The sequence below is a fragment of the Armigeres subalbatus genome, chromosome 3 (assembly GCF_024139115.2).
Source record: "Armigeres subalbatus isolate Guangzhou_Male chromosome 3, GZ_Asu_2, whole genome shotgun sequence".
NCBI classification, from domain to species: Eukaryota; Metazoa; Arthropoda; class Insecta; order Diptera; family Culicidae; genus Armigeres; species Armigeres subalbatus.
Genome location: NC_085141.1, coordinates 220787499 through 220803471, shown reverse-complemented (window position 1 = coordinate 220803471; position 15973 = coordinate 220787499). Strand labels below are relative to the sequence as shown.

General features: G+C 40.0%; 1 protein-coding gene across 9 annotated transcripts in view; it reads left to right on the top strand.

The window, feature by feature from the left end:
* LOC134220092 (ras GTPase-activating protein raskol) overlaps positions 1-15491 on the top strand; it is a 654763-nt gene extending 639272 nt beyond the window's left edge. For all 9 annotated transcript variants that reach the window (XM_062699064.1, XM_062699063.1, XM_062699067.1 and 6 more), the window contains 4 exons: positions 10217-10322; positions 10385-13544; positions 13602-14068; positions 14372-15491. In XM_062699064.1, coding sequence (XP_062555048.1) covers positions 10217-10322; positions 10385-13544; positions 13602-14068; positions 14372-14600 — 3962 coding nt within the window. In that variant the 3' untranslated portion in view covers positions 14601-15491. The remainder of the gene's footprint in view (positions 1-10216; positions 10323-10384; positions 13545-13601; positions 14069-14371) is intronic.
* The last annotated feature ends 482 nt before the right edge of the window (positions 15492-15973 follow it).

Sequence of the window (15973 nt, the reverse complement as noted above, 5' to 3'; positions counted from 1 at the left end):
CTATTTTATCTACAGAAATGATCGTCTTGACAGCGCCTGTGGTGGGGTCGCCATTGTCATTAATAGACGTATCAAACATAAATTATTTTCTTCGTTTGAAACCAAAGTTTTTGAAACCTTGGGAGTTTCTGTTGAAACAAATTTTGGACAATTTTCCTTCATTGCAGCCTACTTGCCTTTTCAATGCAATGGGCAGCAAAAGAATTTGTTGAAAGCTGATCTTCAAATTCTGACTCGCAACAAATCAAAATTCTTCGTAATTGGTGACTTCAATGCCAAACACCGTTCATGGAATAATGCTCAAAGCAATTCCAATGGTAAAATTTTATTTGAAGATTGTTCTGCGGGATATTATACTATTCAATATCCCAATGGACCAACTTGTTTTTCTTCCAGTCGAAATCCTTCTACAATTGATTTAGTTTTAACGGATTCAAGTCAGCTGTGTGGCCAATTGGTAACTCATGCTGACTTTGACTCTGATCATCTTCCTGTGACATTTGAAATCTCACAAGAAGCCATTTATAATCCAATCAGCTCTACTTTTAATTATCATAGAGCTGATTGGGATTTATATAAAACGTATATCGCTAGGAATTTTGATGTTGATATTCCTCTCGATACCAAAAGTGATATTGATAATGCTCTCGTATCTTTGACAAATTTAATTGTCGAAGCCAGAGGCATTGCAATTCCGAAATGTGAAGTTAAATTCAACTCCATTATTATTGACGACGATCTTCAGCTACTGATCCGTCTTAAAAATGTGAGAAGAAGGCAATACCAAAGAACTCGCGATCCCGCGTTGAAAGTTATTTGGCGAGATTTGCAAAATGAAATTAAGAAACGTTTCGCTATTCTGAGAAATACCAACTTTGAGAATAATGTCTCGAAGTTGGATCCCAGTTCGAAACCCTTTTGGAAATTAACAAAAATTCTTAAAAACCTCAAAAGCCAATTCCAAAATAAAATTTTATTAACAAATGGCGAAAAGGCTCAAAAACTTGCTCAGCAGTTCGAGAGTGCCCATAATTTTAGTCTAGGTCTCACTAGTCCAATTGAGGATCAGGTTACACGGAGCTTCGAAGACATTCTCAATCAAGAGAATGTTTTTGACCCTTCGTTGGGAACTAATTTGGATGAAGTGAGATCTATTACTAGAAAATTTAAAAATATGAAAGCCCCGGGTGATGATGGTATTTTCTACATACTTATCAAAAAACTTCCTGAGAGCTCTTTATCCTTTTTGGTTAATTTATTTAACAAATGTTTTCAATTGGCATACTTTCCAGATAAATGGAAAAACGCCAAAGTTGTTCCAATTTTGAAGCCGGACAAAAATCCAGCTGATGCTTCTAGTTATAGCCCAATCAGTTTGCTTTCTTCAATAAGCAAACTGTTTGAAAAGATTATTTTAAATAGAATGATGGTTCATATTAATGACAATTCTATTTTTGCTGATGAACAATTTGGTTTTCGCCATGGGCATTCAACCACCCATCAGTTATTAAGAGTAACGAATTTAATTCGGCTCAACAAATCTGAAGGATATTCGACTGGAGTTGCTCTTCTTGATATAGAGAAAGCATTTGACAGTGTTTGGCATGAAGGTTTGATTGTAAAATTGATGAATTTTAATTTTCCTCTGTACATCATTAAACTGATCCAAAATTATTTATCAGATCGCTCACTGCAGGTAAACTATCAGAATACTAAATCTGATAGATTACCTGTAAGGGCTGGTGTCCCCCAAGGCAGCATACTGGGGCCCATATTGTATAACATTTTTACTTCTGACTTACCTGATTTACCACCAGGGTGTCAAAAATCTTTGTTTGCTGATGACACAGGTCTCTCAGCCAAAGGGCGAAGCCTTCGTGTCATTTGTAGTAGATTGCAAAAAGTTTGGATATTTTCTCCATTTACTTGCAAAAATGGAAAATTTCCCCGAATGCTTCCAAAACTCAGCTTATAATTTTCCCACATAAGCCGAGAGCTTCTTATTTGAAACCTTCTAGCAGACATATTGTCACTATGAATGGGGTTCCAATTAATTGGTCTAGCGAAGCTAAATATTTAGGACTTCTGCTAGATCAAAAATTAACTTTTAAAAATCACATTGAAGGCCTTCAAGCCAAATGTAACAAATATATTAAGTGTCTATATCCACTTATAAACAGAAAATCAAAACTTTGTCTTAAGAACAAACTTTTGATTTACAAAAAAAATTTTAGACCTGCCATGTTGTATGCTATGCCAATATGGACTAGTTGCTGCAATACCAGAAAGAAGGCACTCCAGAGGATTCAGAATAAGATTGTGAAAATGATTCTGAAGTTGCCTCCGTGGTATAGTACCAATGAACTTCATAGAATTTCTAATATGGAGACATTGCAACAAATGTCCAACAAAATAATTTCCAATTTTAGACAAAAATCGTTGCAATCTTCTATTGCAACGATTAACTCCTTGTACCCTTAGTATAAAATAGGTTAAGATTAGTTTAAGTTGAAAACATTGTAATTCCTACATGGTTCAATTCAACCAGAGGAAAAATTCCAACTGCCAGAGGCAATTGAAATGTATTAATAATAACTAAAAAGTAACATAGCAAATAAGGATGATAGTGTTAAGAAAACACGGAACACCTAGTCTAAGGGATAAATGCATGTATTAGATAATTAGCAAATAAAAATAGTTAAAATAAAAAAAAAAAAAAAAAAAAACAAAAAAAAAAAAAAAAAAAACTTTAACATGGACAAAACGTGAACGGAACGAATCGCAATGTCCACAAGACTTATACAGTATGGTCCATAAAAAAATGCGAAAATATTTTTTTACTTTTGTTTGTGTACATTAAAGGGTTATTTCTAATATTCATATATATGTGTGTAAGCGAACGTATCATGGAAAACACATTTGAATCTAGTGAATGTATTAATGAAAAAAATTGTTACTATGTAACATAGTCTTTCAATTATGTAACTACGTAACTATAATTTTGATGTTTTCGCATTTTTTTATGGACCATACTGTAGAGCACACCAAAAGCTTCCGTATAGAGGTTGTTGCGATAGTTTTCGACGTTTATATCTCTTGTTAGATTTTTTCCAAAATTGAAAATAGCCCAAAAGCACTAAATCGACTTTAGCCACCTCGAAATTTTATCCGAATTAGCTGAAAATTTGCCAGAAGACTTATTTTAGCATAAGAATTGTGATGCTGGGCTGACTGATAGAATTTTTGATACTTTTTGAAAACATGAAGAGGTCTAATATTTATTTTGTTGGGATCTGGGATAGGTGTTAATCGCACTTAGCAAATTTATTTGTCCTATTGCGACTCCTTTAAAAAAAAGAGAAAATAAAAATGGTCAGATGGTCAGAGCTGTTTCACGGATTACCTTTATATTCACGGCTGATAATTCTGCGCGCTAACACTTTCGATGGTATTGCCCTCTTCACCAGAAAGCACGTTACACGTAGACATCTTTGCGTTGTGTGTTACGGTGTAAGATCTACCATGGTTACATTGTCAGCTACAGGCAAATCCTTACTCAACGAATACCTTCCCCAATATCCAATTCCTTGGTACTTTTGAGGGTGTAGCTGAGTCGGCCTCTCATTAAGTAAGTGCTACATCGCACTTCCTTCCCCTCCCAAGTAACAGTTAAAATGGGCGTAGCCAGGAGTAGTAATTCTTATGCTTTTGCGATTTCTATCCTAGATTGAAATCAAGGAGCACACCCACCTTGATTTCTGATAGCAATCTGAATAAGAATTTCAAAAGAAAATCATGAGCATCACTAAAAGTGTCCAATCTACGAAGTACACCGTAACTATGCAATTTTCTTCTTCTTCTTCTTCTTCTTATTGGCATTACATCCTCACACTGGGACAGAGCCGCATCGCAGCTTAGTGTTCATCAAGCACTTCCACAGTTATTAACTGCGAGGTTTCTAAGCCAAGTTACCATTTTTGCATTCGTATATCATGAGGCTAACACGATGATACTTTTTATGCCCAGGGAAGTCGAGACAATTTCCAATCCGAAAATTGTCTAGACCGGCACCGGGAATCGAACCCAGCCACCCTCAGCATGGTCTTGCTTTGTAGCCGCGCGTCTTACCGCACGGCTAAGGAGGGCCCCTTGACTACTATGCAATTTATGCTATGCAATTTATGCTATGCTATGATTGTCTTCTTCACCAGAAGGCATGGCTGTTAGTGTTCACTTATTACGGTTGCTAGTCCGTTATTGCCAGGTCAGCTGTAGTTACACAGAGAACCAACAGATGAAGTTTGGGACTAACATCATCTTCAATGTGTAAGAACTGGTGACCAGAAAATAAGCAATACCAGCGCCGGCCGTGTCCTAATGCAGGTCAATTAGGGAATGGGTAGGAAATTGTTGACGTGATACTCGCTTTGATATAAGCCGACGAGTCATCTGCACTTCCACGAGAGATCACTGGGATGTTGGATATATGGGGTAGGGAGTGTGGCAGGGTTCGTTTTGGTAAACGGTATGTCGTATATAGCGTGTAGTTTGATCGATGATAACAAAACTCATTTTTCTAAGGCCGCACAAAGCAGAACAAAATTTCGGTCATCGGCTGATCGTTCTGCTTACCGCACAAAGCAGAATAAAACTATGATGACCGGCCGATCGTTCTGCTTACTGAAGAAAACATGTCAAGACGCGATTTAAACTATTACTTTCTAATTAATCTACACACACGCACGAAGCAGAACAAAATTTCGGTTACCGGCCGATCGTTCTGCTTACCGCACAAAGCAGAACAAAATTTCGATGACCGTCGATCGTTCTGCTTACTGAAGAAAACACGTCTGGACGCGATCTCCGTTCGTTCTACGTCCAATACTAAACACGAACAAATCTGCACTGAACCGATTGTTTCACTTTTCAGTTTACTCGCCGACACAGCAGAATCAGATATTTTGAAAACCGCGCGACCGTACTGCGTCCAACACAAAATACGAACACACTTGCACTCTTTACGATTTATCAACTTATCCATATTTATTCCGTGGATTTTCCCGCAACGAAGAAAAATCTCACAAACCGACGCGCACTTCAACACGATCTATCAAGCACTCTACATTTTGTATCGCAACCAAGGCCGGATGTAGGGGGGTCCGGGAGAGGGCGTTCCGGGTGTTTAATGATTATAAAAAGACTAATACAACACTAAGATGAAAAGCTAGCCAATGTACATAGGATTCTGTTTCTACACGATTTTTTTAGCTCATGTTTTTGATCCTGTAACTTCAAATTGCCACCAAAATCTTTGCAACATGTTTTAAACAATCCTCAATAAATCAAACAAAAATCACATGCATGGTAATTAAAATGTGGTAAAAAATTAGGATGAGCGCAAAATTGAGAAAATGTAAATCGTGTAAAAACAGAATTCAGTGTATTAAAATCTGCCGTCCGTTGGTAAGGTGTACACATCAACTTTCATTTATATATGAATATAATACTACATATGAACATGAAAAAATATGATAGAAGATAACAATATAGACAACCACCTGTTTGATTATTCACGTAAAATAATGTGTAAGAACAACAGCATGGATCGTTATATTTCTATTATTGCAGGTGCTTCAGATTCAGCCAAAACATTGAAAATCGAATGAAACTATCTTAGTGGATGGGAAAAACGTTGTAGCGATATTGTGTACCAACTATAGACTACATTTTCCAAACAATGTTCTGCTACAAGATTCTGAAGTATTACCAGAACATGGCGAAAGAATTGAAACCGATTGTGCGTATACTTCCAATAGTGATTTCAGCTATCAAAATCGTCCCGAAATCTCCTAAAAATTTTTAGCATTTTTTGTTGAAGAAGTGCCAACATCTTTATATATATACATATGGTTATTAAAAAAATTAGATGATGTTCCGTATATTTCGTAGATATTCTCTAATTTTGCACAAAACCTAATACCTCTAGCTATTACTGAAAATAATGAATGAATTATATGAATATAATATATAAATGAATATAAAATTTGTCCTGAAAGAGAAGGCGTAGGGTTGCCATCTGGAAACTACGAATTCGATACTCGTTACGGCTCTGGATGTTCTTGGATGGAAAACATTATCGACCTCCTGAGCATAGTGTTATTCATTGTGTTAGCCACACTATAAATAATAACATATAATAACATATAATAATAAACAATAACAATAACATATTTATTGATGCAATGACACTCATAGAAAATATTTCAAACAACAACCGTGGAAATACTTAGGGTAAGACGGTATAATGCGCCCCTATAACTAATTAGGGGTCAAAATCAGTTGGTACCTATAAGTATTTGTAAACCCATCATACTATGTGAAGGTGAAAGTATTTTTGTATTACACAATGAAAATAATAGCAAAATACAAAAAGTTACAGTTTTGATGTAACTTTTCATGTTTGTTTGCTCAACATTCTGGATCGACTCTTGCATACTGTCCGCAAACCTTGCACTGGAACACTCAGTTGGGCAACAAAATAACTTTTCTCAGTGGTTAATATGATATAAAATTGCTTCCATCTACACAAATGTAACGATTTTCGAAAACATGTTTCACTGGCCAAAACGCCCCAGTGTAAGCAGGACTTACCAACTGGACACAAGAGCAGCGAGCCTGCAGCAGTTGCTTCCAAATTGTATGGAAAATATTGAAATGTAATTCACACCTGCTTAAATGGACCTATGTTGGTTTTTTAATGTCAAGCGCATAAGGATTTGTAGCCTTTTTATTATGGGATTGATAAAATACTAATGAAGGGCTATGAAACGTCTTTGGTTAAGGTGGGGCGTATTGCCCAGGCACTATTTGAAATTCATTTTTTCACGACTTTTCAAAAAAGCTTTATTACGTGTTATCTGTAATATTTTTATATCACTAATCGCGGGCAATGCATTTGCGACTTCCTGGACTACCAAATAACATAAAGTTTGCATAAATTGCGTTAAAAAGTAAAAAGTTATCAAGCAGTTGCCTTAGGGGGGGGGGGCATATTATACCGTCTTACCCTATACAACACTTGGGCACAACCGCTAAGACGCAAGCCATGCTCCAGTTGGACTGTAGAGCCATTGAAGAAAAGCAAGATATAAACGAATATGTTGAACATGGATGGAAGGTATTAAACATCGTTCATAAATCCATTATAACTAATAAAACCTATTCGTTATTAGTTTAAAATGTTTATTTCAGTTCAAGGAAGTAAATATATAAAACGTATCAAAAATCATATGGAATATTAAAATATATCGAACATGGAAAAAAAGAATAGGTATATATGGTCGGGGTTCAGCCAAACCGCACCAAGCGGCTTTTCGACTGACTTGTGATATTTTGTTCGTAAAAAGGCAACGGAAATAGTTTCATATCAATTTAAACGTACATTTGCAGTGGGATATCCTCAGTTATGGGGTTGAGGGATATCCGATACGATTTACGATCAATTAAATCTACTAAACGAAAGTTTGAGCAGAAAAATCGGTAATTTTTCGTTGGCGCTTGGTGCTTTTTGGCTGAACCCCGACCATATATAAATGGATGTTATAAAATTCAAGTGATCAAATTTTTTTTTGAAAAACTTGTTGGCTTAAGAGAAAATATTTTTTAGTTTCTGATTATAATGGAGTTCGATGTGTAAAAGACTTCCACATACACTTTTGTAAGCTGCGCTCTTTCAGAAGGGCTAATGTTCAAGCAAGTGCACGTTTTAGTTTTCGTTCAATAGCATATGCCTTTTTTTCAGGATAGAATTTATGTGGATGACGGCGAAGACGAAAATAAATGTTTATAAATTTTTATCCTACTAGCTACTACGAATCTAACCAAAAGAATCATAAAATAAAGAACAAATGATAGAGGCACACTTGGGAGTATTTCGTTACTAATGTTTAATGCAATGATTATTATTGATCTGATTGGCAGCCCCCACAGAAAAATTGTGATTTTCGCTTCTTTCGTGTTGGTTATTGCACAGCCGTGTAGATCAAGTTGAAATGCATCATCAGAGCCAGTGCTCCCCACATTTGGAGCTTCTAAAAGAAATTTATCATGGGGTATAACATCCCTAATCAGTCCTCTATCATGACAGCTTGCGAAAAAAGTTTCTCGCGGTATGCCTCGCGGTATGCTACATATCGTATATGTATGTATACAGAGATGATAAGTGAGAGACTTGCTCTTTCTCTTTAGGATTCAATCCCTGGTCCTAATTGATTTCACAGCGGGTATAAAACTTTCGCAATTGGCGAGATGGACCATGATTGGTCCCAGCCACAGAAAAAAACCTTCGCACTAGAAGTCCACCATACAACATATTTCGAAATTCAGCTTTTGGAATGAATTATTGACATATTATTAAATGCTCGAGCGCAAATTACTAAATGATCGATTACATCCTTGCATGACAACGCTGATGCTTAGTGAAGCTTACTGCATCGTGGATGTAATGTACCTACTTTGGCTACTGGGATCGCGTCAATTCTTCCAGTGATTGCTTCGATAGTTAACATCTAGGACGTTGACATATTTCCTTTCCTCTAAGATTTTGATTCCGAAATTTGAATTTAATTTGGAAAGCCGGAAGGGCATATATTTCAGCTGAAATTTTAGAATTATTTGTCCACGTGAAACCTATTGTGAGTTCCAGGAATTAGTCTGTGATTATGTAACTTCTTTTGTAATTTGGAATGACTCCTTGCTTTTATGTTTGTGTAGCAAACTGGCTCACACATTTAAATTAAATTGGAGTAAAGGTTAACAATTTCTACTTGTGTCGGACCATCTGTTAGCATGTTTTATTTATTATTGAAATAGTTCCATTCTTTCACAAAACAATTTCCCAAGTACACAAATCTTCTATAAATACAAATTTGTTAAACTTCCAAAATCGCACCATGCACGAACGTCGAACACACATGGTGACGACAATAACAAGCAAGATCGGATTTATTTTCGTTTCGTCATCACGTTTCTGGTCGATGTGATGTGTCGCACTGCTGTAACAGGGTGTCTTCTGTGTAACGAGCATCTTCCGTAAACTGGTTATTGAAGGAATCATTACCTCCGTCACGCCGACCGGGTGGAACGCGACACCGTCGTCGTTCTTGAAAAGCAAGCATCGATATCTCGCAGAAGAAAATAAGAATAAAAAAAGTTCGTTGTAATGGAATATTCAAATCGGATGCAACTGACGGGTGTGTTTTGAGCCTGGGGCTCATGTTTCGGACCCAGATGGCTGAGCAAGCAACCGAAGTTTAGTCCCTCTGCTGTCGTCGTCGGTTGGACCAGTATGATGGATGACTTTGGACACTGATTGTATTAGTGCTGTCCAATGAGCAGCTCGAAGTAGCTCGAAGTTGTTCCCGTCCTGCTCGTTCTTTTTTGTCAACAAACGAGCTGCTCATTGGACAGCATTATTATGTTTTCATTAGGGACAGACACAAACGGGTTGGATTTCCTTCAAACGACTAACGAAGACGACGACGACGACAACGCTGCAAAGAGAGAGGGCTCGACATGAACTTTGACAAAATCGAAAGGTCAGATCACATACCACTGACTGTCATGCCACGATTCGGTAATGGTTGCTTGATGCGTGTACCACGTGTTGAGTATGATCCGGTCATTATGGTTGTGGGTTGCATGACGCTATCTAAAAATATGACAACGACACCACCAACTGGCTTAGCTCAGCGACTGGTGCATCAATTACGGTGATCAAAGGAACCCAGGAAGTGAAGTTAAAACAGTTTAGAGTGAATTTACTGGCTTAATGGTTACATATGTATTTGCGTTTCGAAATTTACTCAATCCGGTTGCACCACGCATGCGACTGCGGTAGAGCATTTACACTTTACTTAATTCGTGTTTCATGGCTGTCGACGACACTTGACCGTGCAGCGGGATGTTGCATTTGTATCCCTTTACCCGCTTTCCATCTTCCATTTACACACCCAGTTCAGCGCACAATAAAACAGAACGAAATTGACCATTCATGATGGTCTCCCATTCTCGGATCAAGTAGGAATTCCAACGATGATGATTGATGGTGGTTGGCAATTGTGTATGCTGTATACGAATAATGATTCATTGTCGTTAAATTTCCGGAACGGAATGGAATCTCATGTTTAATTCGCTCTTCTTATATCTCTTATTTCAGACACATCATACGAAAAGGCATGCCGAAGAGGCTCGGCACCGAGTACCCCGATTCTGGGTCAGAAGTCAGAATCAACCTCGCGGTTTACAAACTTTTTCTCCAAACGGTAATTTGTTGTCCCTTGACAAGGCAGACAATCAGGCTAATCATTTTCGTTTCCCATTTTAGTTCCTTCCGATCGAACCCGCTGAAACGCACAAAATCCGTCACAAAGCTGGAACGATCGAAGCGAGGCCAAGGCGGCCTCCGGGGCTCCCGATCGCACGAGAGTCTCCTGTCCAACCACGCTGTAATGTCGACCATCGATCTGTCCTGCATCGGTGCGATCGGAGTAGTTCCAGTACACGCGTCAGTATTAGGTCGACGGCACTGTTTCCAGGTGCGAGGAGGACCGCGTGGAGAGCGGTACTACAGTTGCGGATCCCGGCAGGAACGGGATCTATGGATCTACAGTTTGCGGAAATCCATCGCACCGAACGCCGAGAACACCAGGCGGACGGACAACTCGCTTAAAATGTGGGTGTACGAAGCCAAAGCACTGCCCCCGAAGAAAAAGTATTTCTGCGAGATTAATCTCGACAAGACGCTGTACGGACGAACGTCGGTGAAACTTAGAACGGAACTGCTGTTCTGGGGTGAATATTTTGACTTTCCGGACGTACCGGATATCAATGTGATAACAGTGAACGTCTACCGGGAAGGCGAGAAGAAGAAGAAACGAGACAAACACGCACTAATAGGATCGGTGAAGATTCCGATTCATGAGGTCACTTCGCGAACGTTCTCCGAAGATTGGTACCCAATAATTTCCGATAAGCATGATAGTATCAGCAAGAACTCTTCCAAAGAACCTATTCCCACACTGAGGATAAAGTGTCGCTTCCAAAGCATAGATATTCTTCCGTTCGGAGTGTATCAAGACTTCTTAGAATACCTTAAAGAGAACTACAAAAAGGTTTGCGAAATACTGGAACCGGTTATCGGAGTAAAAGCTAAAGAAGACATCGGTCAAGCGCTGGTACTGTTAATGCATGCCCAAGGAATAGCTGCCGCATTCCTCACAGATGTAGTTGCTCTCGATCTGCTTCGAGTCGGCGACCAACGGTTGACTTTCCGTGGCAACTCCCTTGCAACTAAAAGCATGGAGGCATTTCTCAAACTCACTGGCGAACAGTACCTGCAGGATACGTTGTCTGCTCCAATATCTGAGATCATTTCCTCAGATCGAGACTGCGAGGTGGATCCATTGAAGGCAAATGGATCGCTCTCGCGACAGCAGCAAGCCCTTCGAAATGCTGTAAAGACATCTTGGAACAGTATTGCTGATAGCAGCAAAAATTTCCCAACGCAGCTGCGCGACTGCTTCTCCACATTCCGCGAAAGATTGCAGATGCTCGACCGTGAGGACATGGCCGACAACCTCATCAGTGCCTCCATCTTCTTGCGCTTCTTGTGTCCAGCGATCCTTTCGCCTAGTCTGTTCAACATCACAAACGAGCTTCCCTCGGCCAGAGCTACGCGCAACCTCACGTTGGTTGCCAAAACGTTACAAACGTTGGCCAACTTCACTCGCTTCCAAGGCAAGGAAAACTTCATGGAATTCCTTAACGACTTCCTCGAAAACGAGGCACCTCGAATGAAGCAATTCCTGCATGACATTTCAACGCGATCGGAAAACCCTATGCAGGAAAGTATCCTTGACTGGGCAGGGCATATTGATCAAGGGAAGCAGCTTTCCATACTGCATACGTTGCTAGCTGAAAGTATCCAGAAACTGCCCACATCTAAGCAACTTGACCTCCATCCACTTCCAAGCATCTTGGAATCCATCACAGCCGCCAAGGAGACCAACAGTTTCATTACTACTCAGCAACAGAATCCTCAGCCTCAGCCTCACCCCAACCAGGAAAACCAAAGCCTATCGATCGCCCCTCTGAAGGGCACAGAACGTGGAATCATAAGAGGCGTCCTTACGCCGACTTCCCTGGAAAAGAATATCTTCCGCTACAATGATCCAACCGTACGCCCCCTTCTAAGTCAGAACCAGAGCTCAGGCTCGCTCCAACACTCGCACTCCACTTCCAGTATTAACTCAGCCACCAACCTGCACGTGGTGAGCCCAGCCATCCAACATCACAACATTTCCAGTACAAACAACACCAACGATAACAAATACCAATACCAAATCGGCAGCATGCGAACCTACGGAGCGGTTTCACAGTACTACAACAACTCGAGCAACATCGGAAGTCTCAAGACCGAAAAGGAAAAGAGTCCAGTTTTGAACTGCGGACTTCGAGCCAGCACGCTACCCAGAAACAATCCCGTTACCGTGAGCAACGGCAATGTCACCGCGGAATCTGACGAGCACAACAATGCAACCAATCTGATTCAAATCGGCTTCGATCCCAGCAATGCCTTCAACCGCAAGAGCCCGACTCCGCTATTGAAATCGTCGACACACATTAATGGAAGTCGGAGTCGCAATCTGAATGGATCACAGCTAAGCCTCCTCTCGGACATCGGCAAAAACCCGCTCAGCCTGGGGATCCCGCACAGCGAGATGGTTACCAGTTCAACCCCGACACCTGCGCCAAACCAAACCAATCCCTCCAACATGCCGATGAGCTTGGACGATTTGGAGGACTTGCTGAACTATGCCGACGAGCAAAACGTTGAAAACCAAAAGGGCAAGGAACAGCTCACGAGCAAAGGCAGCAACATTTCGATAGGGCAGATCTCCAATATCTGCAGTTCAGGATACCAAAGTATAACGACCCAGTCGCAAAGCTCGAGCCCGGTGGAACTCGGTCAGCAACAGATCGAGTATGTGGCCAACAAAGTCCCCCCACCGCGCAAGATCAACAACGGCAAGTATGGTTACGTCAATCAGCGATTTACCCACGCCAACACCACCAATATGACCAATTTAAATAATAATAATAATACCAATAACAACAACAACAATGATCACGATGATCACTATGTACCGCTGTACAAAAATCCCCTTTATCACCACGGCACGAACGGAAACAATGGCAGTGCTCTGAACGCGTACAACAATAATCTGATCATTGGAAGTAACGTTGGCGGCGGAAACAGCGGATTGATCAACGGTGGTGGCGTCTACAAAAGCCATCTCAGCACAATCGGAAGCGGCGGGAATCTACACACGTCGAGCAGCGATGAGCGGCTGAGCAATAACGACAACTATCGCGATTTGGATTCGCTGAATACCGGAAATGGAAATGGGTTTGATTCTTTCGGTGGCTTACACGGAAGGAGGCTGGGCAGCAGCCGAATGCCGCGAACGAACCCCTTGATGCAAGTAAGAATTGGTTGTCTTATATTTTTTTCTTCAAATGCTAACTTTTATTTCTTTTAGTATAAACGCGAAGAACCGCTGGATATGCAACCGATAGGAAGTTACCCCACCGCGGGTAGTATCTCTCGGGACCACCACCATCACGGCAACTCCGGCGCCGGTAACAGTCGCTACCAGCGCCGAATGAGCATCGACTCGGGCCGGACACTGTCGGACAGCTCCACCGATACCGAAAGTGGACCCAAACAACAGCACCACCATCCGGTGTCGGCGAGTTTGAGCGGCCCAGTGAGCAGCCATCTGGGTCTGATCGGTGGCAGTGGTGGTCACAGCGAAAGCAAACGGAGACATCATCGCACCAGCACCAGCAAATCGGTGGAACAATGCGAACGAGAAATCCAACGACTTCAGGCTTCGGTGGACGAGCTGCGCCAGAAGCTGGAAGAATCCGAACTGAAGGAGGTCAGCGAGGACCGGGAGGCGATTTCGCACCACAGCGATTCCAAGATTCGCAGCATTATTGGACGGTGGGTTCTTTGATTTACCTGAATCTGTATAAAAGTTCAAGTGTGTCGAGACCAAAAGGATAGTTTTTGTAAATCTGTTAATAATTTACTGGATGGATACTCTTTTTTCTGGAGTGGAGGCGTACATCGTAGATTTATATGGAAAATAGAATATTGTGGCTATACCTTTACTCTAAACTGAATAATTAAGGCAATGTTGATTTTGTATACCTAAAACAAAATCGTTATTGCACCATCTATGGACTAATCAAACCAAATTCTTTTATTTTACATCATGCACTAACTCAAATTCTCTCATTCTAGACTTTTGGCCATGGAGGAGGAACTCCGACGGGAGCAGTACAAGATGTCGCTGGTCCTGTCCCACAAGCAGCGGGTCATCGAAGCCCAAGGTCAGCAAATTGCCGCCCTCGATGCGGCCAACAACCGCCTGCTGACTGCGCTGTCCAGCCTGCGAAATCGCTACGAAAATCAATCCAACCAAAGTGACACAAGTTCGCCGGCTCCGAATGCGAGCGCTTCGTCCTGCTAGACGGGAATGTGTCAAATATAGACATTTTTTATTACAAAACACAAACCGCTCTCTCCACCGCAACACGCAAACTGCTTTGAGTCAAATCGAAACAAAAAATATATTTGTACATATTCTAAATTTGAGACGTTTTTTTCAAACTATGTTATCATATATAGGTTTTAAATATTTATTGTAAAAAGCACAGTTGCATAAGCAGATCATCCAAAACGGAGAATGATTTTTTTAATGGTAATTCGACTATCATGCCCCCAAATAAGTGTATCCGTTGTTTGCGTGAATGGCACAAATTTCCTCGATGTTTCCACGAAAAGTTTTCCAACACCAAAAGTTGTTTTTCGTCAGCGAGTACTTATTCGATTGCAATAAAAATGGAAACATCGCTTTAAACAAATCTGGAAGAAAAAGGTGACTGACTGCCTTCAACAATGATCGTCAACCAGTATTTATCCTAAAATGTAGATACTGCGAGTATCACAACCCTCACAGATAAACCACCATTGATCCTAATTTTAGTGATGTTTTGTTTGCTAGCCACTGTACAGCCTCTTGAAGGACTAATCAAATATAACCAAAGAATCATTTCAATAACAAAAAGTAAAAAAGCACGGCAAAATAACCTTTCTTCATCCCGCAAGTCGAATACGAACTTAGTGTTAGCAGATGCAAATCAAAATCATACGTACAGTTTGAAGAAATAATTGTTGAGTGACAAATCCATAGTTTGCTATTAAATAAACTTTCGTTCTTTTCAAGCAAATATTGATCCAATTTGGCACTTAGATGAATGTTAGATTGTTTTCGCGTAAAACTGACTTACCTTCATTATTTTTGTTTGTAGAAATTACCGATAATCAAGAAATATATCGCATATGGAATATTTATATGAAACGTTTGCTTCTAAACTATCACCTAAACTATCCGAACATTTCCGACATTCAAACTGATTGTCACCTAATTTCCACTATGAAAAGTCATGTAGACCTTAAAAAATGGAAATTCTTTATCAGCCTTACTGAAATCATATAGACATTACTGATATATCATATGCGCATTAATAAAAGGTGTAGTGACCCGAGCAAAGTCTGAAAACATAATGAGAGCATATAGAAAACTTATTTTAATATTGACATCAAATTGAAATCATAATTTGTTTTCAAATATGAATCATCATGATTGATTACATATTTCGATTTCAATTTGCTGTAGATTTCTAAATTATATGATCTGACATCAAACTGTGTACTCATTTTGTTTTCGGAACCAATATAGTTTTCGATTTGCTTCGTATTTGTTTTTGATAGTCACAGGATAATTTTTCTACTATATTTTTATTTTATTAATTTTATTTGCTAATTATCTGATACGTGCAT